At 39.0% G+C, this 12915-nt stretch overlaps 1 protein-coding gene across 1 annotated transcript; it reads right to left on the bottom strand.

Moving 5' to 3' along the window:
• Nucleotides 1-7495: 7495 nt before the first annotated feature.
• Nucleotides 7496-12260, bottom strand: DFR (dihydroflavonol 4-reductase). Its single transcript, XM_086824964.1, has 7 exons — nt 12243-12260; nt 11947-12147; nt 11203-11372; nt 10874-11077; nt 9578-9737; nt 9206-9398; nt 7496-7792 (listed from the first exon to the last, which is right to left on the bottom strand). The coding sequence occupies exons 2-7, from the start codon at nt 12086-12088 to the stop codon at nt 7642-7644; spliced, it is 1020 nt and encodes a 339-aa protein (XP_086681090.1). The 5' UTR covers nt 12089-12147; nt 12243-12260; the 3' UTR covers nt 7496-7641.
• Between the last annotated feature and the right edge of the window lie 655 nt (nt 12261-12915).

The following is a 12915-nucleotide window of genomic DNA, read 5'->3' as shown; positions in this document are numbered from 1 at the left end:
AAGAGCAGATCTTCCAAGGGGAAAAAGAGCCATTCTAAAGAGAAGAGCCATTCTAAAGGAAAGATCTTTCAGGTTACAGAGAAGATCCCTACCCCTCCTGCTAAAGAGAAGAGCCCTAGCCCTCTTGCTAAAGAGAAGACCCCTAGCCCTCCTGCCAAAGAGATGAGCTCTTCACCAGCTCAAAGGAAGACTCCTAAAAAAGAGAAAATCCCCAGTCCTCCTGCCAAAGAGAAGAGCTCTTCTCCAGCTCAAGAGAAGACACCTATCAAAGAGAAGACCCCTGTCAAAGAGAGGAGTGCTACTAAAGGTCTTCCTTTTCACTCACCAGTGAAATTTAAAATTCAGAAGCGTCATTTATCCAACAAAGGTGGTAAGAGGACAAATGTTGGCTCTCCATTAAATTTCTTGTTCATGTTCCCCAAGAAGACTGCCAAGTCTCCAAGGCCAACCTCCAAAGAACCTTCTCCACAACCAGACCCCACTGCCAAATCTCCTTCGCCAACACGTGAAGGTCTCAGAGAGGAGCCCAACTTACCACCATTGGAGGAATTCACTCTAAAGTCTTCCTCTCCAACACCTCAAGTGCTGAAAACTCCAGAACTTGAACCTCAATCAGCAAAATTTGATCGAAGCAAACAGAAGAGAGAAAGATTCTCTAAAGATGCAGGGTCATCTCATGCCAAAAGGAAAGTTGATTTTGTAGAGTGATTCCACATATTGGATTTTGTTTTGTTCATTTTGTCCATATGAACACACCCTTTTTGGGACAATATTCTGTACTTAAATTCAGTATCAATAATTTGATATTCAACTGTTAAACCTTGTTCTGTGTCGCAAACAATTTGTTAACCAATTTTGTGAAGAAGTCAAGACGAAATCTAGCAAAATATATTGATTACATTATTGGAGAAATCCTTTTCAACTATACAAACTTGTCCTTGCAAGTGGCTCAAATACAACTTTTTTTGGGGGGAGACATGTGATGCATGAGGTTACACTCTCCATCCTTGTACTGACAACAATATCATCTACTTTGAATCTATATTCAGGTGATATTTCGTCCAGAAACTCAAGCGACTCTCTTACATGTTGTAGTCGCCAGTTTGATGTTACTATGAGTTTCCTGGGATCTATGAATGGATGGACTATGATGTTAAATTCAAACTCTGGACAATTCTCTTCAAAATCCAAAGGGACCCAACTACCAAGCTTGCTTTTCCATCTCCTATAGTCATAGCCCAAAACTAGGGATTGGCGACACAGTTGGTATGAGATGGACAAAGAATTTGGGCTTACTCTACAACTGATATTGTCCCCCATATGAAAAGTTTCCTTGGTACTCCATCCTTCTCCAAGTACAGTGTCCATATCAGTCAGAGATAGTCTTCTATTAAGCCACATCGTTCTTGTCCTCTCCAATTCCATTGTTTTGAAACATGCCACAAAGACATGTATAGGCAAGAACCATTGAATTTTTATCCTTCTTGAAATCCTTCCAGGAGACATAGCTTTAAGAATATCATCTTTGATTTTGGATTTGAAGCTTGTTATGGTATTTGGATCAGGAACTTTCCATTCTAGTGACATTAATGTGGGAATAGGTATGTCATATAATTCTCCATGAACACCTTCTCTTGATGGAACCCTGTATTCTGCAAAATACACAAATAAATCCACTGATTTGTAAAATGAAGGTGGTTTGTCTGCGTACATGACATCTGCAATCCCCTTGTGAATTGCTTTGAATGTGCCACTTAAGCTCTCAACAGGCTGCCACTCCACAGCTGTTGATGGAAAGATAACTGAAATGAAACAAACAACAAATATATCAGAAAGAGAAATATTGTGTTGTATCAAATAGATAAAGTTTTGTTGAATTACAGTAAGAATGGAGAATTGGATGTTCATCCAAGTTCAACACCATGTCTTTGGCCATGTAGACATGTTGAACTTTTGCAAGCCAGCCATTGTCGGTCACTTTGAATGCAAGAACACGACCTTTCCAATGGGATTTCACTTCATTTCGCTTGGTTCTTTTCACCCTGTGGTGGGCACCTTTGCAAGAGGGAAGCATTGTTACCCAATCATTCACACGAAAAGACATGGGTTTCCAAACACCATCTTCTCTCGTGTTATGAAAATCACAAGAAGTTATATTATGAGAAGGACGACGTGAGGACGCCATAGAAGCCCACAGATAAGAGAAAAATAGTGAATCTTTTGAAAGTGAATCTTTTGAATAGTGAATCTTTTGAAAGTGCAAAGAAAAGAGAATAAACCATATGCCAAAATGAAGGGAAGGTGGAAAGTAGACGTTTGAAAAAATTTGGTGTTTTGTCATTAATAGCGTTGTTTTCAAGGCCTGAAAAGAGGATTTCGTATCTTCATGCTTGATTTTTTGAAATAAAAAATGGAACAAGATGTCACTATTTTGGACCCAAACTTTAATGTTAGCCATCGTAAACGTCTAAATTTAGCCGTTTTAGCCGTTCGCCACCAAAATAGAACCGTTAAGAAGACATTTGGAGGAGACAAGAATGCCATACTTTTGTATACGTGTCAATTCACAATTGGATAATTTCTTAATCCTTAGATTAACAAACAGCCCTTTTCTAGCCGTTTTTGGCCCTAATGAATGGCCTATGTGTTGTGTGTGCCCACGTGCATAGGATGACGATAATGCCCAAGAACTGTGAGACATTGAAGAGGCTTAGATGGAGGTATGAGAAGCTTCTACACCCTGTAGAGCTTATAGATCCAAAGATGAGAGACATCCTGATGATTCCACCAGCAAAACAAGAGCTCCATAAGATAAAATAAAAATTGTAGAGATTACACATGATGTTAACACAAGAGCAAGGGCACAACAGGAGGCCAAACGGGAGGACGATCACAATATCAGAAAAGAAAAGGATCAACAAGTAAAAATAACCCCAGCAAATATCCAAGAACAGTACATCAAAGAAACACAAGAGTTGGAGTCAGCCAACTTGGAGATGCTAAGGAGCTTGCAAAGGGGTATTTTGTCTTTGTGAATATGGAAGATGGTGAGAGACAACTCTCCCTTGACCTGGTGGATGTCAGGACCTTGATGGATAGGACATCACACTATCTCAGACACTATCCTATACGTGACAATGCCTAAAGTAAGTATCCAAATTGCATTTACTGATGATATGGTCCTTCCCTCTTTAGTTCTTTCCTTTTTTCTCAACGAGTTACCCTTGTTTTGTAGTTTATTAAAGTGCCAGCTTCCTCAAGAGAGCCATTTTGAGATGTTTATTCTGAACTCTCAGTTAGCACCATTGCTAAGAAAAAGGAGCACTTCCCAGAACAAGAGATCCAAAAGTGGTTTACGTATTTGAACATGCTGGAGGTTACAATAGTAATTCTTCCATATGAATCAAGGTATGTTACTTCTCTATCTTGTTAGTCATATGCATCTAATAGATAGGGGATGCCTTAGTTTTAGAGATTTCTACTTTAGGAACCATTGGAGCCTTGCTGATATAGAATTGGATAAGAGAATCATGTGGACCCTTAATTCAGTACCAAGATCACATCCTGAGTTAGGCTTGTAAGTAAACATTCCAATCACCTTTCTCTAGTATTTATGGCTGCTTGAAGTTGGCAATGTATCTTATTGTGAAAGCTTATTTATTATGCAAGTGTATAAAAATGCTTCTTCATGATCTTGGTTCCCTATATGGAGACTATGAATTGTACAAGTCAGAGATCAAGCATGTTCAAGTGCCCAAGCAAGGAGACTCACACTCCTGTGGGTTGGAGGGTGATGATCCATGTAGAATATATTCTCTAGAGTCTCTTATGCATGAATCCCTTCGTGTCCCTAGATTTGCGGTTTGACATTGTGAATTTTGTTTATTCAGACCGCTTTACAGAACTATGATAACAACTATGTGGAGCAGTATAGAGTGACCATGACAAGTTTAATACTAAAGAATGGTAATGGTGCGAGGAATTACCAACTGCGAGCTTCCTAAAGGGTCTCTTGGAAGGCATTATGTTTCACCATCCGTAGATTCATGAATATGTGGAAATCGTACTTGAATCTGGTTGTTCTATGTGGTGAAAGGCTCTTCGCATTGTCTTTTCTGGAAAATTCCTTTCATGCTATGGTTTCTCCTTGGACTTGTTCTAAGTGAACCCACCCTTTTCTTTGCCTCATGGAGCAGAATGTTACTCAACGAAGGTTTTCCCCAGCAAGATCTCCAGGTGTTTCTCGTTGATTTCCCTCTCAGCGCAATGGCAAGACAGTAGTTTGTGGGACAGACCAAACATACAATGCCATGGGAGACATGTAGCACTAGAGTTTCCAGGTAAGAACGCCAACTCCCAAATAGTCACGAGGACACACAGGTTACCATTCTACTGAACAAACCTTCACTCTCACTGTTCTCACTCTGCATCACACACCACTAATTGCATCACACTCCCAAATGGTCACGGCGGGGACACATAGAGTACCATTCTACTAAACAAACCTTCACTCTCACTCTCTCTGTTCTCACTCTGCATCAACTAACTGTCTCACTCACTCTCATAGACAACATGTTTAGTAAAACAGAGACACTGTAGACTTCATCCACATAGTGCAGAGAGCAACACAAAACAATAATGAAATGGCAAGCTTGCTCTAGGTTATATTCCAAAAGTATTGTAGATTAATACAGAGCAATTGCCCAACAAAGGCCACCATTATTTGAGTGTCTATTACTATAACAAGCTTCAAGAAAAAAACTATCAACTATTAGTTGAGAGCATACAATGACTTCACACTTCATACATTACTTCTATCTGAGCATCTATCTCTATCCCTATCTATCACTGTATCATCTCCTTGTCACTATCTGCAACAGTGACCAATTGCCCTTTTACACTGAGGCTTCTTGTTCTTGGCAACAGCTCTCTGGTGGTTACAGTTTGCCACCTCCACACGTGCGATACCAAGTTGTGTTCACGACGTGGGGAGTGGGTTGCCTACACCTTCTGCCACATGAGCTAATAGGCGTAACATGCGCATTTTGCTTGAGTATGTGATAACAATGATTAGAGTTCATGATGAGTTAAAGTTTCATTATGATGTGTGATCCGCAATGTATGTGTATCATAGTCAATTTAAGGATTAAATTAATGATGAAAAGGCATGCAGAGGTTTCTTTTCTCTTTATAAGGGCCAATGACAATTTTGAAATGCCCAATTTCCTTAGTACCATTATAACGTGTATCTTAGGATGTAGATTTAACCTTCTAAAAGTGATGGGTGTATCTCGAATTGCAGTTTCTTAACAACACGCTTAGAAATAAAATCATGTACTACCATCATCATGCAACACAATAATATCATGAGTCAGACGATTAATTTTACCCTTCATTTTAAGCAATGAATGAACTGAAATAGAGTTATCTGGCATATTGCTTTGGTCATGTTGACATCATCATGTAGCATATCTTCAGACCAATCTAGAGCATAGTCATCACCATCTTTATTAGGCACCTCTTCAATGTTGTGAAGCTGAGTAGCTGGTTGTTTTGAGGTCTTCATTAGGTAGTACCTCTTTGTTGTTGTGATGTTGAGCAGTTGGTTGTTTAGAGGTCTTCCAACATCAAGAAGCAAAGTGATCTGGTTGGCTGCACTTGTAGCATGTAGGGAGAGGAAAGTGAGTGTCAAAGTGAGAAGATAGAGAGAGTTAGAGAGTGGCTTAGAGAGATTTCAAGAGTGAGTTGCCAAGTTCGAGGGAAATATAGAGAGGTAGTGAGAGTAAGAGAGATTTAGAGAGAGAGAGAGAGAGAGAGAGGAGGAAGAAGAAGGTGAGTTAGAGGGGAGAGAGAGAGAGAGAGAGAGAGAGAATTGGTGAGTTCGAGAGAAATAGAGTAAGAGAGATTAAGAAAGTAAAAGAGACAAAGTTAGAAAGAGAGAATTAGAGAGAGTTAGAAAGAGAGAATCAGGGTGAGTGTTGAGAGAGCCACTTCAAGAGAAATAGACGCAATTAGAGAGAGCAAGAAAGATAAAATTAGAGAGAGAGAGAGAGAGAGAGAGAGAGAGAGAGAGAGAGGTACACAAGGTTCAAGAGTGTTCAAGAGAGAATTCAAATTTTAAGTTATTCTGTTTTGTTTTAAATAAAAAAGTTTCTTTAAGGGGGAAAAAAGATGGGAGAAAGAAGAGAGAAAATGAGGGGGAGGGAGAGAGAGAGAGAGAGACAACTGAATTAGTTAAAAAAGTTATTATTTTGTATTAAAGAGAGAAGGATAATCACTGGGCCAATCGAGATAAATAATGACCTTAAACGATGAAGTTTTTATAACAACTTTTGAGGGAGACAAAGAAGAGAGAAAATGAGGGGGAGGGAGGGAGGGAGAGAGAGAGAGAGAGAGAGAGAGAGAGAGAGACAACTAAATTAGTTAAAAAAAAGTTATTATTTTGTATTAAAGAGAGAAGGATAATCACTGGGCCAATCGAGATAAATAATGACCTTAAACGATGAAGTTTTTATAACAACTTTTGAGGTAATAACACATTCATTGTTGCCAAAAGGTTTTATTGATTTTCAAAAATCTTCAAATCTCCATATTTTATCATGCATATTTATCATCACAACTCCATATTTTACAAAGCATATTTATCATGGCATATTCCTGTGTAGTTTATTCAAGTGTAAAGAAGTAGCTTATGTCATTTTTTCCTCTTTAATCGTCTCTTTTTTCACTCCAAATAAATTTTCAATTTCCCTCATGCCTTCTTAAGAGTTTTAGGATAGCATGGCATTTGAATTTACTTCACCATTTTTGTCTTGGGTGTTTTTTGAGTGTTCACTAGTGTTTGAAAAAAATCCAAGTTAGTCCAAGTTTCATGTAGTTTGCACCTACATATTTTGAAAAATACTTTCAAATTTAAAAATTAAAAGGTACAAATGCTTCCAAATATTGAGAAGTTATAAAACAAAAACCTTCATATTTCAAGATTTTCCTTTATAAATAATTTCACAATTTTAGATGAAGGTTTTCCACTTTTTAGAAAAATACTTTTTTTTTCCAAACATTGGTTCACCCTCTGTCTTTTGAGTGGGCATGAATTAAGTAATGGTTTACCCTCTTATATTGGGCATGAAGTAAGTAATGCCGTGAACCTTAGACGTTTAACAAGGTGGGTCACTTGTCAAGGTCATCGCCTCCATTGTTCACACAATCCGCTCAAGCCATGAGCCCTAACAACCCTAAAACCTTGCTAAGTGCTTCTTTTCAAATGGGGACAGAGCAAGGGCTCTCAATGGTCACACATAGCAAGGACTGTCACTCAAAATGAGGGTATTGTACTATTTCCCCTTCTTTTCAATTGGGACACTTGCTATAATTTTTCACAAGTGGTTTAGTAGTTATTATTATTACAAATTCTCTCTTAGAAACACTAAATGCTAGGCACAAGTTTTCTTGGACGTTAACCATGGCCTTAAAATAATGATGGAAAATGATCCTATAATAGAAATCAGGTAGTATGTATTGTAACTCGTGAGATACAATAAGCTTCGTTTAGTGGATACTAAACTGAAAGACAAAAAAGAAAAAAAAAAGACAATTTCTAATCCACCATGACGCATTATTTATTTTGTAATCTTAATACTTTTATTGAGGGTATTGAAGCAGTCCTTTCTCGACGCAACATTGGATAGCCCCCTCGAACATGTCTGCAAGCCCGTGTTTGAATTCAAATCCCAACTTCTTCAGCTTGGAATTGTCCATGTAGTGAGGCACGATCTCCCCAACGTAGTCAAAGCTGCCACAAACACAACATGGCAAGTTTGTTGGAAAAAAAAAAAACTCTTTGCGAGAAAATTATCATGTAATTGTGATAAATATTTTGACTATTCAATCAATAACGGCTTCCAAACATCCACATAGAAATAAAAAAATTCTCTGAAAAAATACAAATTCGGTGAGGCTCATAGGACATGCTTAAGCTAACAAGATGAAAGAGCTTGGAACAAATACAGCACCAATTTTTTTTTTATTTTTTTTTCATATCATCAAATATATTCGTGAGATTTTCAAGAACAAGAGTTTTTTTTCTAAGGTTTTATTTTAGAGTTTTTTTCTAAGGTTTCGTTTTAGTATGTAATGATTAATGCTATGAAAACTCCATATCATCTCTATTTAAGGCAATGAAATGATGAGCCCCTATATGTTTTCTATTTGCATGCATTCACCATCCTCTCTATTTAAGGCAATGAAATGATGAGCCCCCATCTGCTTTCTATTTGCGTGGATTCACCCATACCCTTTGTATTTAAGGTCTTTCACAATTCTCTATCAAAGGACCCATAACCTTTCTATTTAAGGTCTCTCACAATTCTCTATCGAAGGCCTCAAAGGACTCATTTAACGAGTAAAGGGAGAGAGAGAGAGGAGGAGAGGGAAGGGTAGCCGTGGGAGAAATCATGCCTAAGGTTGTATTAATTAAATACTTAAATGCCACGTCGATGGCATTTAATTAATACACCTACAAAAAAGTGTGTACATACAATCACCCTTTCATATCCTTTCTATTCAAGCACCCCAAACGCTGTTTTTGGGGCAGTTAAATAATTTACGTAAATATCCTTCAATCACAACAGGTAGAACCTATATAATTAAGGTAATCTAGTAAATTTCCATTCTAATGTTTTTTTTTGTTTTGTTTCTTTCTTAAATGGTATCAAGCCCAAGATCCTTCCATAGTTAACAATTTTTCATCGTCCATGGACACCCACCCTTAAAGCGATACTGTTGAGGAAGCACCAAGGAGGGGGGGGTGAACCCAGGACTATCACCTCGTTGGCTTTTGTTTTTCTTTTCAGAAACAAATCTTCTTGAGATCAACTAAAACTAAAAGAAAACATGCTATTTGAGTGACCAAGGAACACTGGCTAGTGACTTGCGTGTTGTCCATTGTCACTGTCCTTAATGAGCGAGGAGCTCAAGCAGTTCCCATGCGGTGGTAGTTCGATAATAGTATGGATGTGTAAATAGGTAGTTAGAGAATAGTGTACATAGTAGTGTGGATGTGGATGTGGATGTGGATGTGTGTGAATGTGTAATAAAGACAGATGGAAACTTGAAAACAATAGTGTGGATGTGTGAATGTGGAAAGAGAGAAGGAAAACTCGTGAAGTGCGTAGAAAGGAAGGAAAACTTGAAAGAAGCTGCTTACTTTTCAGGTAACTTGATCTTGGGGTAGAGCTTCTTAAGGAGCTCCGCGATCTCCGTAATGGACGCATCGGTGCAGGAGCCGATGAAGCGCCCTTTGGCCACCGGATTCTCGTACAAGAAGATGTGGGCATCTATGATGTCATCGATGTGCACATACGAGATCCGCCTTATGAATTTATGATGGGAAGAGTCGCCTGAAATTAAACAATCCCTCAGGCACTCTTAATTAACTTGTCGTTTACACATTAATGTTGCGTTACCAACACGCCCAAACTCATAATTACCTTGTCATATACACATTAATGTTTAATAACACCGTCCACACTCATCAAATGATTGATAGGCCCTAAATAACCACAACAAATTACAGTACCTGTGACTAGCGAGATAGCATCCGCTACGCTGTTAGGGAGCTTGTCAATCAAGAAGGGGCCAGTGACTAAGGTAGGTAGGATTGTGACTAAATCCAGCTTGTACTCCTCTGCAAGCTCAAATGCTTTCTTCTCAGAAAGCGTTTTGGAGACGAAGTACGGCTGCACCAAAAAAAAAAGGGCATTAACTTGCTTAATCATCTGGTCTTGGGTCTTGGGAAAATAAATCAAAGCCATCTTGGGAAAATAAATCAAAGCCATCAATTCATTTTTAGATGCAATGTATCATAGGATATTGATGGGAAGAATAAATCAAAAGCTCATCAAATCAGGAGCTTTGTTTTTAAAGAAAATGTCAAATTAGGAGCTTTGTTTTTAGGAAAATGTCAAATCAGGAGCTCTGTTTTTAAAGAAAATGTCAAATCAATGGCTTTGTTTTTAAAGAAAATGTACCATAAGATATTGACACTTGACACATCAACAGTGTGAAGTTTACTCAAATGAAAGCAAATGAGTTGATGAAATATGAATGATAAAAAAATTTGAAAACTAATAAAACCTCTCTCTCTCTATATATATATATAACTTGGTTCGTTATTTCATGTGCTGATATACAAAAAAAACTTTAAAATTGTTTTCACTCCCCAAGACCATGATTATATATAGAACTTGGTTCGTTATTTCATGTGCTGATATACAAAAAAACCTTTAAAATTGTTTTCACTCCCCAAGACCATGATGGTCAGGAAAGGCTATGGGTTGCCCTTTTCTTAAGAAAATGGGTCACTGGTTGACGCCACATCAGTGACCCATTTTCCTCAAGGAAAGGCCTCCCATAGCCTTCCTCTACACTGCCTTGTCCAAGTACCTAATCGCACTTAGCACCAGCTCCCCATTTTCCTCTAAGGAAAGGCTTCCCCATAATCTTTCCCTACATCGTAAATAATCATGAAACTTTTTTAGCAATGATAATCTAGGATTAGAAGATTAACACTGCTTTTCTCTTGCACACAGTCTGTGCATTCAATTGATTGCCTCATTATGTTTTTTTTTTTTTTGGGGAAGGAATGTTGAGCGAGCGTTAGAAAATAACCATAGGCAAAGGTTAAGTTAAAACAATCACAGACAAATGATTATTCATGAGTACCTCTTGCAATCAAAGGGTAATTATAAATGGATCTACCTGTGAGCATTGGGTTATGACTAATTTTGGATATTTCATGATCTAGTGTAAAATCAGTCAAACTAAGTATTGTAGGTACCCTCATTTTTGTAGGTTGATTTGCGAGTGCACTTACCCATCCGTGAGGCTTGTCTCTCTCGCACATCTCCACATCTGTCCAGCAGCTCTCATCAAAATTCTGGCCAGGAATGTCCTCCAACTGAGTAAACCTCACAGCTGCTGCTGATGAAGTGAACACGATCCGCTTAATAGAGGGAGACTTGGAGCAAGATTTGAGCACATTATTGGTGCCTTGCACGGCGGGCTCAATGCAATCCTTCTGCATCAACAAAATACAAAATACTAATCTAAGTTTAACCTTGGCAGCGTTCACTTCAATTCTGGATCGCTGAAATGAGCGATCTCTAAATCAATCAAGTCAAGAGCGCTATCCTAAATACTCACGTAGGGGTCTTCAAATGAGAACTCTGTTGGGCTTGCACAATGGAAAACTCCATTACAACCATAGACTGCTTCATCAAAGCCACCCTCTTCGAGAAGCTGGCCTCTAACTAGCTGCAACCTCTCCTTAGCCCCGGGAAGGTCCCTTAAGATAGCTGTTTTCTTAGGATCATCTGCTATGTATCAAATCGCAAATGAATTTTCTGTCTGAGAGGAGATTAAACAATACCATCTAAATTAACACATCGTTCATTCATGTATACACACCAATGTTCACAGATAATATTTATGGTCTTAGATCTTAAATCATGAATTTTTTCTTTAAAATATAACTAAAATGCTTAAAATTTTACCAATTTTAAAGATTTTTAAAATTGCAAAAATAAATTTTACAAGTGAAATCATAAATTTGGCAGGTGCCTTGTAAGGGTTTGCTGTTTTTTTTTAAAAACACTGATACACACATATATATATACACAGAAATACATATATACGGTTTCATATGTGCGTGTGGGTGTGCAAACAACATAGGAGTTTTAATGGGAAAATGGCCACCAAATTCCCACAACTTTTCACGTGGTTTGCACACCTGAAACTCATTTCGTAAATCGTAGCATGACCCTAGCAGTAAAAGACATCAATTGTTTGGGATCAACCTTCCAAAAGGTGACTGTTCTACGATTAGGCCTTTGGCAAGAGCAGAAATTCACTAAATGCAATGCAAGCATGAGCATACAGTATACTGACCTGGGTTTCTAACCGTGGCACGCACTAGGTATCCTCTCTCTAGTAAGCGCTTGACAAGCCAGGTGCCCAAGTGGCCAGAAGCTCCAGTAACACACAATAATTCAGGCTGGGGGATCCCTTCGACCGGTGCAGTAGGAGCCATATCCACCCGGCTCAATAGGGGAAGCAGCTTATGCTCCGTGGATTACACAAGCTGCAGGAGGGAGATGACTGTGAGTTAGCACGAGCTGTATAAGCAAGACTGGTCAAGCACTGCCAGGTCTCCTCTTATAAGAACAGGAAGTTGGGCGCACTGACCCGTTTTCCAGTTGAATTTCTGATTTTACGGGGCAAGCTGGGCAGAGGCTGTTTTTACTGTCAAAGGGGCTTTTTTTTAGTTTAAAGAAAGTAGTGAATTTATGACAAAGGGGCTAGAAATTAGCAACACATGGGATGTGCAAACGCATTGCACGAGATCACCACACAACGAGTTGCTCGCCTCGGCCGTGTCAGGTGACTCGCTCTTTGGAGTCTGCAAACACGCTATTTAACATCATTGCACGTGCGAAGCCCACGTGGGATCGCTGGAAACTTGAAAGAGTGTCTCGTGCGCCGCCGGCTAAATTACAATAAGAAGACAGAATTTCCAGGGCCCCACGAAATCCTTTATGATTCACGCATGACCAATGATGGCCATCATCCATGGCCATAAGATTCCCCCTATGCCACTCACGAGTCACGCCTCACCAACGACCACACTTCTCGCCGAGCAGAGCACGACTATGGTCCCCACGCATAGTCGGCTGGAATTTGGAGAAATACTTGCAGCAGATTTTGGAGTCCAAGGTTCAAAAATTTCTTAGATGCTTCTTGTCCAGCTTTACATGGGACTTGGCAGGAATATGGAGAAGAGATCACTCTAACACTCAGGGTGGGTTCACAAAGGGCGGCGGAAGAGGAGAGCAAAAACTCCTTCCGCCGGGCTTACGG

Source organism: Cibotium barometz, chromosome 31 (genome assembly GCF_041138505.1).
Source record: "Cibotium barometz isolate CiBa-2024 chromosome 31, ASM4113850v1, whole genome shotgun sequence".
NCBI lineage: Eukaryota > Viridiplantae > Streptophyta > Polypodiopsida > Cyatheales > Cibotiaceae > Cibotium > Cibotium barometz.
The sequence above is the reverse complement of the archived record's forward strand: the minus strand, read 5'-3'. Positions and strand labels throughout refer to the sequence as shown.

What these genes read in the sequence shown, in the direction of transcription:
- DFR (XM_086824964.1), bottom strand. Translation starts at nt 12,088, where the DNA reads ATGGCTCCTACTGCACCGGTCGAAGGGATCCCCCAGCCTGAATTATTG. An exon ending in GAGACAAGCCTCACGGATGG is followed by an intron (nt 9,738 to 10,873) that starts GTAAGTGCACTC and finishes TTTTTGGTGCAG; the next exon opens with CCGTACTTCGTCTCCAAAAC. An exon ending in TGCTATCTCGCTAGTCACAG is followed by an intron (nt 9,399 to 9,577) that starts GTACTGTAATTT and finishes GTTTAATTTCAG; the next exon opens with GCGACTCTTCCCATCATAAA.